The sequence below is a fragment of the Corvus moneduloides genome, chromosome 3 (assembly GCF_009650955.1).
Source record: "Corvus moneduloides isolate bCorMon1 chromosome 3, bCorMon1.pri, whole genome shotgun sequence".
NCBI lineage: Eukaryota > Metazoa > Chordata > Aves > Passeriformes > Corvidae > Corvus > Corvus moneduloides.
In genome coordinates this window covers 49658848-49675142 of record NC_045478.1, presented here as the reverse complement: position 1 = coordinate 49675142, position 16295 = coordinate 49658848, and the positions used below count along the sequence as shown (strand labels likewise).

Below are 16295 nucleotides of genomic sequence, written 5' to 3'. Positions count from 1 at the left end.
CAATATTTTTACCACCTTTACAGAGCAGATCAGACTGCAGAAAAATGGAAACTAGAATGCACAAATATATCTTCGAAATTAAACTATAAGGCAAATTAACTTGCAGCACCATCAAGATAAAGCAGGTAAACAAACGGTGGTCTGTCAGCTTAACCAGAGATAGCTCCCTGTGTATGTACTTGGCTAACACCAGGTGACGGGTGATGAGAATTAATTATATTCTCTTCCACTGAAGGCTAAAAGAACATGATCAGGAACAGTTTCTAAGACTTGAATAGCATACCATAAATTATGATAGAGTAATTTATCCAACCTCTTGGCATAAGTAATGTGTGGAGGCTGACAGAAACTAAGAAAATGTGCATTTTTGCCTCTTGCCATCAAATATCACCTTTCTACAAAAAATACGGGTGTTTGCAATATGGGATAGAACTTCTTTCTATTTTTTCAGATAGATTTGGGATGTTATGTTAATTAAGTGAATTTTCATTTCATCACAAGCCCATGGGTTTATCAGGTTCAGCTATGCCCAGACTGCATTCACTTTTACTATCCTGAACAGACCTTTGAAGTGAGAATCTACTAAGTAATACCATAATGTTTGACCTTTGCCCCCGTGCCTGAACATCCATGTAGCTCCCTGAGGATCCTTCTCAGATCCAGAAGGAAGCACACCTTTGGACTCCCTCTCTAGCAGCAAAGACCATAACAGTGCTAGGAGCTACACCCAAAGCTCTACTGGCACTAAACTTACCAGTGACCTGGCAGCTGATGTGCAATGACTACTGCTTTGAGTGCTGTTCCTCACACTCAGTTCCCCATGGGCACCAGCTGTTTCCTCTTTTACAATGGTCCTGGAGGAAAACACTGTCTTTCTCTTCTGGGTTTGTTTTGGACCAGATGTAATGGGATTGCTGGTCCAAGACTATAAATAGTATAATGGATGTCACAAAGGCTGAGATGTCCTAATGCAGATCATTTCACCCTGAATACACATGCTTTTGTGTACCCCTGAACTTGGGAGGAAACTCTGGAAATAACAAGCACTGGTGTGGATCCAAGGGAACCTTTTATCTTGGAAGAAAATCTTTGTGTTTATATATTCACAAGAAAGTCACAAGTTCCAGTACTAACTAAAGCTACGTGCCATTCTTTCTCACCATTAGATGGGAGAGTCAATGACTATGTCTGAAATACTGAATAAAGCAGTGTGGGGACCTCCTAGTCAAACAGGATAACCCAGCCCATCTCCATGTGCTGAAGCACTCTCTGTGTTTGCCCAGAGAAGGGCAGTCCTATACAAACTGCTTCTTGGCAGCACATCCTAACAGATGCCATGCCCTGAGCTGGGCCTGGTCATTGTGAGGAAAATTGCGGTCTGTCAAGGAGCCAAGACCAAGACCTGAAACCACACATTGCCTTTCTTCAGCTGGCCAATGAAGATGTGGCCACAGAGCACTCTGTGTTACCAGCACAGCACTCTTCCTTTGATGAAAGCAAACCAGAAGAGGCAGGTTCACAGCAAACACCCACCCCAGCACTGCTGCACCACTCCTGCGAGCTGGCAGCAGGCAAGGAATGGGGACCTGGTTCTGCCCTCAGTTTGCAGACACTGATAGGGAACAGCTACAATGAAACTGGTGGAACTGATTGAATATAATATGGGAAAAAATTCATACTCTGTGTATGTGAATTGTCTTCCATCTTCAGGCCCATCTTGCACTCAGACTAGCAAAAAGGTCTGAAGAAACAGAAAATTACTACAGGCTCCCCAGCACTTTCAGCATGCAGCTGGTTCTTGTTTTTAAGAAATGTAATCATTAAATCCAGATGCAGGGTGGGAGTGGGGGGAATAAATGCCCCATGGGTGCAAAGATTTTCAGGAGATCAGCAAGGCCAACATTTGATTGGACTTTTCAACTTGAACTGGAACAAAATTTGTCCCTTGGGGAAAAAAAAATCTAATAATTGTGAAGACATAATTGCTAATACAGACCTAACATTTTGGCCTTCTAATTGTCTTCACCATTCAGAAACAGACAGTGGACGGAAATGTTCCTCACTCAATTGCCTACATAACAATTTTGCAGGAAGGGTATTTCCATTTTGTTCCAGACCTTTTTCTGCTTTGTGTGCAACAATTTTGTGCTCCCAGAACATTCAGAAATTTGAATCCCTCAATTAGCTCAGCATTCTGACACTTCTTTTTATAAATATGATATTGGCTCAAGCTCTGGAACAACCAACCAATCGCTCCATTATCGCTAGTAGGGCAAGGAGCAACAAAAATATATCAGAATAATTGAGAATGCCTGAGAAAACTTCAGAGCCCAAAGGAAACAATCTGGATCCCATTTTCCCTTCATTCCCTCTTCCCTCATAGCACTGACTGTCAATACCTCATTTCTGGTTTACATTGATGCAACCCATGGTTTAAAGTAGTGTTTTAAAATAGCAGGCATCAGCACCTTCCAAGCTTTTGGTGATTAATTGAATAACATAGAGGGAAAAAGTTGGAAAAAAACATACCCATATGACTTCCCCACATCTCGTTTTGAAGAGGAGCTCTGACAGTGAAAACAGAGGGACCCAGAATTGAGACAGATCACTTGAGGAACTGAGAGGTGTGTCTGCTAATACTAGGAGGTAAACTGGTTCCCAGTGGACTTCAGCAAAGACTGCGCAGCCCTCACCCGTATGCTCAAACCAAGGATGTAGCACTGACCTGCACTACCTTGTTACTGCTGGGTGTGTGGACTAGATGAAAGCTCACTCACGGCTGCAGTGCAGGCGTACCATCAGTTGAAGTATAAATGAGATTATCTTTATGGCTGACTGAAGGATTTTCATAGACACCTTTACAAGCATTCCTACATTTCCATTGTCCATATTCACTATCATAAATGAAAAATTATTCTGCTTAGACCTGCAAAACCAATAAAGCTTTTGGGCAGACACTAAAGGAACACAGCTAGGACCACCCACCAGCTCTGAGGCATCAGAGAATATAACAAGCTTTAGATCTGTATGGGTGGAAAGGAATATTGCAAAGGCAGACATTGGGACAAGAATCTGTTTTCAATTTAGAAACTAACTGTCTCCCTTCCACAGTGTGTGGTGTAATCATTCAGCTGCAATCCTTAGTCTGGCAGGAGCCAGTCCTACCACTAAGACTAAGCCATAAAGACTAAACAACTGAAAGAAACAAGCAGTACAAATAGACAGTATTTCTGCTGTCCCAAAGAGTCTGTGGTCTGAAGACTTTGCCTCCCAGGAGCTATTATCAAAGAAAGTGTTTCCAAAGCAAACCAGATAAAATTCTGCGCACAAGAATGGTAAAGGCAACTGAGTTTTCCATTTATGTTCATCTCAACTTCTCAGAGTTCTCTGGGTTAAGGGTGGACTAATGATTCATTTCTAAACCTCATTTTTAAAGTTTGTTATTAGTCATCTCCTAAGATACACTGTCTTCTAAGTGAGCAGCTTGTCTGGCTGGTTAGAAGGACCTGCCAACACTTGGGAATGGAAGCTAACATGCAGATGAGACTCGGGATTGCTGGCTCTTGCTACCCAGTGCTCCACAGTGGTAGCTACAGCACCATGCAGGCATGTGAGTGCAGGTCCCAGGAAAGACAGGGCCATAGCATTGTCCCAGGGCTGGCTAGCCCCAGCCACCAGCAGGGACCTTTGACACTACTGCTCACAGGCCAGGTTCTGCAGCTAGGGAGATATCGCTGTGCGGGTACTGTAGACCTGCTGCTCCTGCCATAGCTTACGCTGGGCATGAGAAGCTATGGGTACCACAGTGCAGAAAAAACCCTCATCCCTAATTTCAGGGCAACCAAGGAAGATAAGGAATAGGAAGATACAAAGGAAAGCTAATCCTGATTCTATCAGTGCAATACAATAATAAGCCTCTTAGCTCATACAAATGCAAGAAGACACACACCCTTCTGAGTCACTTGAACTTTACACTTTTCCCACTTTTTTCAAGGGTAGGTGACCTCAAGAGCCACAGCATACAAAAAGTGTTGTAGAGAGAGCCACAAAAAGTATTGCAGGAAATCTGGTGTACGTCAAGCTCTGACAGCCATCTCAGGGTTGCTGTTTGTAAATGATAGCAGAAACAGGGTGTGGCAAATAATTCTTGGAGAGCTAAATGACAAGCCAGTGTCTTCACATCAGCTCTGCAATAGAATCGCAAGAGTTAGACAAGGGTAAGATATTTAGGATCCAAAAATTCATAAGTCTGCATGGATCTAACATAATACATGTGACACAAGGAGACTGGACAGGATGAGCAGGGTGACACAGATTAACAGAGTGACCACAGGTTGCTCCTGTGGTCAGCCTGTGCATGTCTCACCAGCTTTGCATAATGAGGGAGAAGATCCTCAATGAAGAACAAGAATTTATACATAACATACCACACAAAAACTATCCTCTTTAATTTTCTTTCTATTTTTCAGTCTTTGAAGGGCATCTTAATAGCTTTGTGTTTCTGATTCCTTATATTATTGCTGTAATTACTATTCAAAAGAAGATGATCCAGATATTTACAATTTCTCTTTAATTTTGGTAAGCTTTGGTGAGTTATCAAAATTACTAAACTGTATACAACAGGCACAGCCACACATTTATTCAAAAGGGCATTGATCTTTGTAGGTATGTTTCTGTTTCCTGTAGGTTATTCATTCAAATCTCATCAAGGCTTTGATGTAAATTTTCTAAAGCTTTTCTTTTTTATTTTTTTCTTAAGTAAAAGCTATTCCTTTCCTATAAACACACCTTCTTTACCGAATAAGGATTATGATTTCTGGTTAACTCATCTTCTAGTACAACATGCAGTAAGAATCTGCCAGCTCCACGCCCATAGCTTGTCAGGGACAGGACGCAGGCAGGAATGCTGACAGCTTTAAGACTCTAAGGCAGAAAAGCAAGCACCAGGACAGAGAGTGAAAGAACAAGTTCAGCATTGTGTGTGTGGTCTGCCACGATGGGGTTATACAATGTGCTCTGAGGAGATCTGATGGTTGTAGTCTTGCTTTCCCCTCCTCTCACCAAACCCAATTCTCCAACTATATATGCATAGGAAATACTTTCTTTTTCATTTCAGGGATGCCAAGAAGGATTTTATCGTACCAGCTCAGGAAAATGCTCTCCTTGCAACTGTAATGGTAATGCAAACAGATGCCTTGATGGATCTGGAATCTGTGTGGTAAGGAATTCCTGTCTTCTCTGACTGTCTGAATTTTGACACCAATGCTCAGTTTCAATACACAGCAAAAGCAGTGCCTGTACCACAGGAGCTTTTTCCTGAAGAATGATCATAAGTAGGGCCAAGATCAATACATTAATGGATTACCCTGGCCAAAATTCATTCTCACTTAAATTATCTCCGCAGATTCAAAACTGCAGATTCAAAACACTTCCCTCATGCAGTATTTGTGAGAGTTAATATGCTGGGGAAAAACTTTAGTCCATCAGAAATATGGAAAGAGTTTTGTATACCTCTAGAGAAAAAAAATGTATAAATTCAAACACATTTCATTCTCCCCTTTATGAATAGAGTGCTGTGTATAATATAAACAATTTACAATGGTGAGTGACCCCTGTGAGAGTATATACATGTGTTATCCATAGCAATTCTGCTGCATGGCAGTTTCCTGCTGTGAAGGAACGACATGAGAAGGTTGAAATAATACACCAAGGGAAGAGTGTGTTGAATTCCAAGGTACTGTTACAATTTCCCATATGTTCAATCTGACTCAGAATCACCTCATACAGAAAGCTGTGTGTTAGTAATAGTCTTCAAACATTTGTAGCTCCAGAGCAAAAATCAATCCAGTAAAACTAATCCAAACTAGTGGGCAATCAGGACACTAATACACTAAAAAAATGATGGAAGTTAGTACTGTATTTAAACCACATAGCAAGAGCTAGGCACTAGTATACTCTTCGCAGGCTTGTAAAGCAGGAGTAGAGCCCAGAACCACTTGCTCTGCAATGTGTTACTTTTGACAAGTCATAAACCTTTGCCCTCAGTTTATCTCTTCATAAAATGGACTCATAATATTCACATACTTTGCATCATTGCAACCACTATCAAGTTTTCAGTTATGTGAATACATAAAGTCAAGTTCCATGGCATATTTCCTACCATATTTATTTCTGTGGGAAGAAGACAGTGCAGCTGTTCAGAGCAGGAGCAATTAGTATGGCTTGGCCACTGTAAAGTGCTTAGAATTGGCTGGTTTCTGCAGAGCACATATTGACTTAGTCTTTAAAAACTAAATTTTCAAAAGTGGTTTTAGACCACCAGGCATTCCCAGCTATTCTATTTCACATACACAAGGCTTTTGCTCATGGGATGATTGTCCCCTTAGTGCCAAGTGACAATGATGCCAAAGGGAAACTTTTGATGGAAGACTTGGGACCAAGACAGAGAGCTTGTCAAATGTCTGCTTCTGATCACTCTGGTCATCAGAGAGCTTCTGGAGTAGACTATATGAGTTAGGAAGTGATTATATCCTCAGGTTACAAAGACAACAGAAGACCTGTTTCCTATCTTCTACAAAAATAAGGCTGAAGTCAAGGGTTCAGGACAAACAAACAAAAAAACCCAGAAAATTTACAGTATCAGGAAGAAATTATCTGGAAGTAAATGCGCATTCCTGACTGGGGTTTCTTCAGGATACTAAACTCTTGGAACCAGCTAGGTAGTAAGTAAAACTAAAAGCTAAACCCTAGTTTACTGTTTGGATTCAAATAGCTATTTGATAGCTTATCTGAAGGATTTAAAAAGCCATTAAGCTCAGGTCATTTACTTCTGTATAAAAAGGAACAGTGAAAAGGCTTAAGTGAAATAAAAGTGAAAGGTAGAGGGAAAGAGCAGAATGAAAGGGAGGTTTAAAGGTTTGATAGCATAAAACAGAACCAGAGATGCCCATGGGGGCAGCAGTAACAGGACCTTCCTGAAGATTCGGAAATTTCCAGAGAAGTTTGGAAGACTAATGAAATTGGTAAACAGCAAAATGTGACTGAGAAAGCAAGGGAGAAGAAAAGCTTAGAGAAAGAAAGATGGGACTTGAATTACAGCAGGAAGAAGCATGTCAAATGAATGAATTCATTCTGTTTAGGAAAAGGTGACTTGATGGCTGGTAATGTGACTTGTATTTGTATCAGCGGACAAAGGAGCCTTCCCTAAGGGCTGTTCTGGAGAAGGGCATGTGTGGGTTTGGCCAAAGCCTGATGGGGCAGAAACGAGTCAGTACCTCTAGAGCTGGGAGTTCCTGTGAAGAGATAAGACCACACGGTATGGAGAGCTCATCATTCTCTCTGTTCTCAAATTTTTATGCAAACTACTCCAATAACTCTTGCAGTGGTAACCACCACACCTGATAGTAAGACAAGATTTTCTTCATTCAGTTACCTTTTAATGGGCTGTTAAAAATTAAACATGTATTTATCCCACATTATTACTGTTGTCATCCTCTATTTCCATGAGTATGAACTTGCTATCTCCCTGCTTCCAAGATGCAACAGCATTCTAAAGTTTTATCACTCATGGACTCTCCACCGTAACCACATCTTACCTTAACCTTGAGCCATAGATACAGAATGTCTTTAGTAGAGGATCTTTAGAAGGACTGATCTTCCCCAAAGTTAAGGTTTTCTTTATCTGCATGTTTATCAACATAATGGAATGATTTAAACATTAAAAAAACCCATCACTTTTTAAAGTTAGCTCTGCTAACAATGCTGGAAGCAATAACATCAAAGTAATCATAACACTATGGTTGGTTGGTAGGTATTTTTTTATAGTAATAACTAAGCTGTAAGACCTGAATAAATGGACAAGACAGTACAAAAAGGAAAAAGTACTCTGTTTCAGAAGGGATGAAATTAAAGATTTGGACCCCATATGATGCTCTGAGGCCATCACATTATGCAAATCCCTCAAATCAATTTGGCAAATGAAGTTCCCACAGCATACAAATTAATGAAATTTTCATTGGCCTGTGCCCGGAATTCAAAATCAAATAAAATTAAACCCTTTTTAATGATGCCTTAAGGTAGAGTGCTCGTATCTTTAATTTCTGCTGACATATATATCTTGAGGTTCTGTTTCAAAACTTCTCTCAGCTTATTCATAGAGTGCAAATCAAACCTACAAGTCATTAAAAGCTTATTGAATGACACAATCAATGAATCAACAATCTCTTTAGGTAACCAGACAGAAGAAATTATTGCAGACAGAGACTTTCTTGCATAGATGTCCTCATAAAACCAGTGCAGGAATCAGTCACGTAGTCCTGTAACTAAAACTGAGGACACACAGTCCATTTTGTTAGGATAGAAAATCACCCAAGTGTTAGAAGAAGAATAGCCAGCACAGCATAAGCTCTACTAGTCATATATTAAAAGAGAGATGTCAAATACTGCTTCGTTTCAAAGACACCATCTGGTGATGCATGCAAGGCTGGTAGGGGAAGAAACACCAATTCTTTGTGCTATCTTGGACTTTGGATTTTTAACATAATTTTCTCAGTTCTGGCTAAGAGAAGAAAATTAAGTCTCTTTTCAGGCTCTAGCTTTTGATTTTAGAAACATGCCTATATGTGATATTAAGTGGGTAAAACTGCAAGAGCTTCAAGTGGTCATCTGCAGACCCAGGGAAGTACATTTGTCCTGCATAAAGCCCATCAGGTTTTGCTGCTAATAAGAGAGGAAGATATTAAGGGAATGTTTTGCCTCCTTCACCATCCCCCAGACTGCACCCCACCAGCAATCTACAGCTGACCTATTTCTTTAGAGCACCTCCACTGAGGGTTGGACAGCAGAAAATTCAGACATGGGAGTGGCCTTCAAATGACTGGTCATCAGAGGGGCTGTGATGGTCAGCTCTGGAAAGAGTAACTTATGGAGGTGGAACAGGTTTTCTAAAGCTGTCATATCCTGTGCAAGTAGTGCAATTGTCAGGGCTTCACCATACTAAAAAATTTGATTGCACAGTCTAAGGAAGGAAGTTGCTTGAGGCGACTGCAATGTGCTATGACGATGACTCCAAATGAACACAACAAAATGGATCGAAATGTTGGAAGTTTTCAAAAAATACCAAGCTGTTTATCCAGGCAAAATTTTTGTTAGACTGAGTTATCAGTGCCCTACATGAGGTTTCTACTGTTAATGGAGATTAGATCTTCCTAGATGCATGAAAACACAGAACAGAAGAAGTGAGTCAGGAGGAAGCATTCTAGCAGAAGGTGAAGTGTAAATTTCTTGTTGTCTCCCTAAAAATCTCTAAGTGGTTTGTTATGATTTCAGTCCCATATATTTGATCAGTCTTTATATAGGGCATCCAAATACCCATAAGTAAATAAATAAATAAATAAATGTGACCGTTTTGGAAAAGAAAGACCAAATGATCCTTTCCCGCCTTTTATGGAATTTTTTTACAATAGAGCATATTGTTGTGGAAGTGATTTGTGTTTAAGCATTTGGGTTTACAGCTGAGTGGAAAGGTTGGAACAGATTTGGCAGTTTTGCCCAAGAGGATAATATGTTCCACATGGTTGCCAAGGCTGGTTTGGAGAGCTGCCAGTGGATCTACAACCATCCATCAAGCACGAACAAAAAGCAGTAGGGAGCTAGCAAAACTCCCCAGCTCATTAGGTACTTTTGCCTACACAAGGAGCCTTGCTGCTTATAGCTCACTGCTTCTTTCTGCAAAGATGGGCTACAGATATCTAAACAGCACTGGTGATATAAGTTTGAAAATCTAGCCAGAACTGCAACAATCTCATGCTAAAATGCAGCCTTTCTCTTCTCCAGAGCATTTTAGAATGCAGAAGTTGACAAAAGCATTAGTATTAGTCAACTCATTTTCTCAGGTATAGCTATTTCCCTCCCTCTTAGCTATGTTTAAACTTAGTATTTGTTGTCCTATCCAGCTCACTGTTGAAAACATGCACCAGTGACCCCCAACACTTTGCTTCCACTCCTGCACAGCCATGTAGGAGGCACAGAGGAAATCAGGCCAGGACTGTAGGAAGGGACGGCTGCTGCTCTCCCACCTGCTCAGCCACATTTGTCACAGCTAGCTGCCACAAGTGATGGGTTGAGAAACTAGCAGGCCAGGTGCATTTGGCAAGGCATCAGCTCCCACTGTACTCATACAGGACAAGGTCCACAAATCAAAACTTTGACATAGATAGAGGGGGTATTTTGACCCAAACCACACCAGGAAATTAGTTTTGTACCTATCCTCTTTTTTTTTTTTTACTTAGACCAGTGTTTTTACTTCAGTAAAAATTGCACAATACTTTGTACTTACTTTAAGTGCTTCATCTCCTCCTTCCATATGAAATTCTAAAAACTAACACTGCATCTCACAATGGCTGGAGAGACAAAGCTTGAAATCCTAAACCTCATAGATGGAAAAGATAAAACATGTACAACTCTTGGCTTTCAAGTCATTATGCTGCACTCTTTTTTTTATTATTATTTTGGTATAGCAACATATTCTGGTGTGCTGGCATGCGCAATGCTATGCAGCTCTGTAACCTCAGATATGAGAGCATATGTGAGGGGATGTCTAAATCTACCTCCAAATACAGACTGCACAGCAATGTAAACCACCTGCATCTTTTTATTTTTCCTTGTGCAATCTTCTGCATTAACAATTGTTAAAAGACTGTCTCTCAGAAGGACAAGTAATAAGGGAGAAAAAAGGTAAACAAACCGACAATTCCTGATATATTGTAACAATGACTGTTTTCATCTCCAAAGTAGTAAGATCATCAAGGTTTGAGGACACTTCCAGATTTCACAGGCAATATTTAAGACCCTGTTCTTTTGGGAGGTTTTATTTGTGGTTTTAGGGCGGATTTGTTGATATACTGACTTCAGGAGAGGCAGGGCTAAGTATTAACTTTTGATTGCCCCTGGAGTGGATGGTATGGAGACACTGGTCTAACTCGTGCTCTGCACCAATCTGTGGCAGGTCCTGTCTTTCTTTATGTTTAGAGGGTACACAGAAAACCAGTCTGCTACCTGTTTCCTATGGAGAAGGTCCGGACCACCTAAATTGCACTTTGTTATCCCTCAGATGAAATAACTTCCCTAAAACTGCAAAAATGGCAGATTTAATGAAGCTGGTGCCTTTGAAGACCATTTGAATGAGCTCTTCTCTTGCGAGTTCAGGTTCTTAAATGAAGGTGGGGTAGATTCCCACCTCAGTTTTTCAGTTATTTTAATTTACACAAGCATGTTTGTCTTGTGGTGGGAAACTTGTACTAGTATTATTGCCTGAAGAGAATAAACAAGCTTTTCACTATTATTTGTGCACAAGTGTATCTGTTGAAAAGAACTGCATCACTGTGTTCTCAGAACAGTGGTTCCAGCTTTACTTTCCCATCAAATATGTCTAGGAGCTCAGTGCTGACAATCATTTCCAAGTAACACCCCACACTCCTCCACAGCACCATTTCATGTTCTTTTCATGTGTGCACAGATAGTTACAGTAAGAGCCAGGTAGAAATGCTCACACAGATTGTTGGCCTCAGTGAGACCAGAGTAGTAAGACCAGCTAAGACATTTTCTTACACCGGCAAATACAATCCAGCCACTCGGTCATCAGACGAGCCGCTGCTGGATGAATGATTACACGCTGTAGATCCATACAGAAGCTTTTAGAAGCCAGGCTGCTATTGATGATCCACTGAAAATTATCCACTGAGAAGCAAAACACTTTTCTCAAACTACCACGCCAGTGTCACCCAGTGCTGGGAATCACCCATGAGCTGCAGGGAGGATGTTTTCCCTGCCTTCAGATATGTCTCTTGGGCTTAATGCACTCAGCAGTTTACTTGGAGGTGCAAAATAATGGAACATTAAATATAAGGACACTTTTTCTATCACTGTAAAAATATGGTTCTAAATACCCACAGAAGTTCTGTCTTGCTAAATAAGATAAAGTTACTTTTATATAATCACTAACCAGAGAAAAACTACAAAGTGCTCTCAGTTAATGGGGTAGCTGGGTAAAAGAGCCCTTTTTCACTTCTGTTCAGTTTAGAAGATGAAAAACTGTAGATTTGAGAAGCAACATTTGCTGTCCGGCTCTGTTCATTGCAATAGTATTTGAGCTTTGGAAACCAGCAGCAGATTGACTCTCTTAATACCCATGTGTTGTTTGGAGAGCTGAGGACAAACAAGGTGAAGTGAACTGATCAAACACAGTGCAGGCTACAATCAAACAGAGCCCATCCAAGACCTCTGCCAGTGCTTCAGACACAGGGTGGCTCAGTGTCTGAGCACTCAGTGCCCACGGTCTCATGTCTCACTGGTGGTACATTAACATCACTTTTTCAGTGGATAATGACAAATGTAAAATATTTTTTAAACTGTATTAGCCTTCCATTAGCCTTCTGGCTCTCACCACATGCGCTGTGATCAGTGCACTTCTTTCCCCCTCCTCCTTCTCCTCCTCTTGTTTTCTCTCATTTTAGAGGCTCTTAGTTAAAATAACCCTCCGGTTTTCTCTCATTTTAGAGGCTCTTAGTTAAAATAACCCTCCGGTTTTCCATATACTAAGTATTTTATCCCTTACAGCAAATATGACTAAGAAAAAACACCTTTAGCTCTAAAACTATTGATGGCTAATCTATTTAAAGACCTATGAAATAAAAATTGGGGTTTTTTCCTTTTTCTCATCTTGTTCTACTTGCTGTAGAGTTCTCTGGCCAAATGACAGCCTTGTACAAAGAAATAATTTCTGTGCAACGGGTTCTCTCTGACTATAAAGCATGCAGCAAGACAAGCAAAGTTTTCTAGAATCAAAAAGGATCTGAGCTAAAATAATGAGTCCTAATGGGGGAGCCTTTAAGGAATTCAAAGAAGAAATATTGATTTAAAAAAATCAGATATGTTTTTACGAGCAAAACCAAAAACATCAATGTTGCCAGGACAAAATTCTGCTGCTAAATAGAAGTCACAACACTTGGATACAAAACTAATTTAGGAATGCTTGTGCAAGTGAAGCTTGACTATTTATTTTCATTATGTCTTCCCTAATCTCATTCCTCTCATACTCTTTTCTTCAAAGAACGCACCATGACTGGAGAAGAGAGCGAGTTTCAAATCTGCAGGGGCTGCCACAGGTGGAAAATTGATTAGCTGAGCTCACCCATCCCCACTCCAGCACTGCTGAGGAATTTCCAGCCACAGAGACACCAAGGCACCCTCGCCCCAGGCTAGGGAGCTCCCTCCCGTTTTGAGCACTCCTGAAATCCTACACACAGCTCTCCTGTCGGTTCCTAGCTCCTGGGGCAGGTAGCAGAAGAGGTCCCACGCAGGGCCTGACTGAACATCTCTGCAGCCCATGTATGATCTCCAGCAGAGGCAATGGGAGGTCCAGGCTACAAGGGCACCCAGACTGGCCCATTTCTGAAGTCTCTGCTTCATACTCCACCATCACCCACAACTGCTCTATTAGAGTATGTCACAGGGTACATACCTCCTGTGTCCCTGGAATATCCATTTATAAATCTGTTGCTCATTAATTCGTCTAAGGAACCCCTTTCTAACCCTGCAAGTACACTTGCCTCCTGGCAACAAGTAGCAGAAGACTATGCTCAGTGTAGGGAAGTACCTCTTCAAGTCAGTGCCCCTCAGTTCTTATATTACAGAATTTGGGTGAACTATTGTATTGCATTCAGCTTAGTCACAAACTTTCGAATTATTCATAACCCAAACACACCTCCTGCCTTTCTGTCTAAGCTGAGCAGCCCTACATTTTCTGTTTCTGTAAGACACTGGTGAATACTGAACAAAACTCATATCAGCACCAAGGCTTAGGTGTTCCGAATAGTGACTCTTCCCACTCCGAAAAGTTACTGTTATATCCTACCCTTAACTTCCTACCCTTTATCAGTTTTCAGTTTGCAAAAGAAAACTTTTTCAAGTTTCCTTTCAACTTAGTTGGTTTTTCGTGGAAGGCCAGATAGGTAATATCCTCTGGTTCCGCTTCATACCCTTCCTATTTGCACCATTATGCAGCAGTGAAGCAGGAGTTCCTGAATCAGATGCTTATTCATGTACTCAGAGATCCTTATTTCTTACAGACACTGTCATCTTCCCAGGCATGGAAATCACATCTGTCAGTCTGCAGTTTCCATGGTCCATGCTGTTAGCTCAGAAAAGGAAAGAATCAAGGAAGCTAACCCAAACCTACAGCAAACATGCACAGATAGAGTACTTCTCCACATATGTCTGCCATGGATCTGCTTCCTTGCTGCCTCAAGTCTGGCACAGCTGTTTGTGTCTGCACTGTATCCATACAAAGTTCTGTAACTGGAGAGTTCTGGTTCAGGGACACTGCAAAACTTCACAGTTGCAAGAGTGGAAACATTTTTGCATCCTTCCTACTCTTTTAAAGTACCTTGGTGAGACAGCTCCCAATGCTCCCTTCCAGTCACCAAGTCCCAGAAGCAGTCTTGCTGAAACCTGTATCTGGGCTCAAGTCTGTTGGCAGTATTTACCAGCAGATACCTCTTCTTTTTTGTTTTGGAGTCATTAAAAGGGATTTTTCCCTTCTGGCACATGCAGTTCAAAACAGGGCTGGCAGCTACACCTGAGGAGCTCTGACACTTCTGCTCCAGCACCTGCCAGCTACATATGTCTGTTTTGTCCTGTGCTGCACCTTGTCAACACTTCCTGCTGGTCATTGTAATAATTTATAGTATTTTTATTCAAAGCTGTGTCAGCTTGTTTGCCTGAATCTGTCAATACCTTGAAAGGTTGTGCCGGTTTAGCCAAAATTAGAAATATATCCTCTGAGAGAAGGCAGATTACAAACCACCCCTCCCCCCTACCAGGTTTGGGAAAAAAAAACTTTTTCCTCGAAGGAAAGTGAAAGAGGTAAAACTATTTATTTAACAAACACACAGGAAAAGGAAAATAATGCTAAATAATAAAATCTCTCGCTGTGGAGAAAAACCTGGGAAAATTTCAGAGTCCTCCCTTTGGTCTCCCTCCTCCTCAGAGCTGGGACTTGGCCCAGAGCCAGGCCCTTTGTGCTCGGTGGAAAGTCCTCCCAACGTGTCCTGATATTGAAGCAGTCCAGCAGAAAAAGGGAAAAAAATCTGAAAGTCCAGGAAAAATGAAGTTCAATTCTCTGTAGGAAAAAAAAAAATGAAAAACTGCTGAACAAGCAAGCAGAGTGCCTCTCTGCTCCTCTCCCCACAGCCCAGCAGCAGCAGAAGGAAAAGAAAATGCAGGGAATGAGAGTGTGTTATCTCTGTCTCTGTCCTTGAAAAGCACTGCTTTGAGAAGCTTGCTCAGTTTTCTCTCTCTCTGCTCGGGCTCAGTTTAAAAGCATAGAAAGGCATAAAACTAATTTCTGGGCATAGGGAATACATCAAGACACCCCAAGACAAAGGTCAAGGGTGATCTTGGCCATTCTTCTTCTTGGCCAGGTCTTCAGCTAAGTGATGTCTTTCTGAATCAGGCAGCACCTCCATTTAACTTTCACCATTCTGTCTCTTTCCACTGCAGGACTGCCAGAGAAACACAACAGGACAGCACTGCGAGCAGTGTCTGGATGGCTTCATTGGTGACGTTGTCAGAGGAGTGCCCACCTTCTGCCAGCCCTGCCCCTGTCCCCTGCCAGCACTTGCCAAGTATGTAAAGAGTCTTTGCTTCCCTTTGATTTGGGTTGGCTTTGGCCCTCTCCAAGGTGGGGTCAGCATCCCTTCCTGAATGCAGGAGACAAAGGCTGTTGCCCTCAAAAAACACAGGGGAAAATAAGAAGACTACCAGCTGCTCATGTTTATAATCACAGGAAACAGCATTTCACATTTAGAATGTGTAAAATATCTTTAAATGCTCATACCAATTCTTACCAAGAGGGAGGAGAATGAGCTAGTTCAAGTTCATCCTTTTATGTAGAAGAGATTATTCAGTTATCTGGTTGCTTTTAAAAATCCGTTACAGTACAATTCTCAAGAAAGGTGGCATGAGAGATTTACATGGCTGAGACAGAGAGGAAAAAAAGACAGACAGAAAGTTCAATCCATGTCACCTGAAGGGTAAACCCAAATACAAAAAAAGCATGGCTTTGCAGTCCCCTGAGTGTACAGCAGCTGGATCTGGTTAGCACAGTAACAGTTCAAAGGAAATTGTTGGAGGACCCTGTGACAGGTACAGTGCCCTTTCAGCTGATGCCCAGGTATTTTTGGGTAAGAAAGTCTGAAGCCTGACAGAAAACCCAGATCAAGTCAGGGAACTCCAAA

At 41.4% G+C, this 16295-nt stretch overlaps 1 protein-coding gene across 2 annotated transcripts in view; it reads left to right on the top strand.

Annotated features, from left to right (window-relative positions):
* The window catches only part of LAMA4 (laminin subunit alpha 4), a 100753-nt gene that overhangs the window by 17224 nt on the left and 67234 nt on the right, over positions 1-16295 (top strand). For both annotated transcript variants that reach the window (XM_032101511.1, XM_032101510.1), the window contains exons 2-3: positions 5117-5218; positions 15559-15683. In XM_032101511.1, coding sequence (XP_031957402.1) covers positions 5117-5218; positions 15559-15683 — 227 coding nt within the window. The remainder of the gene's footprint in view (positions 1-5116; positions 5219-15558; positions 15684-16295) is intronic.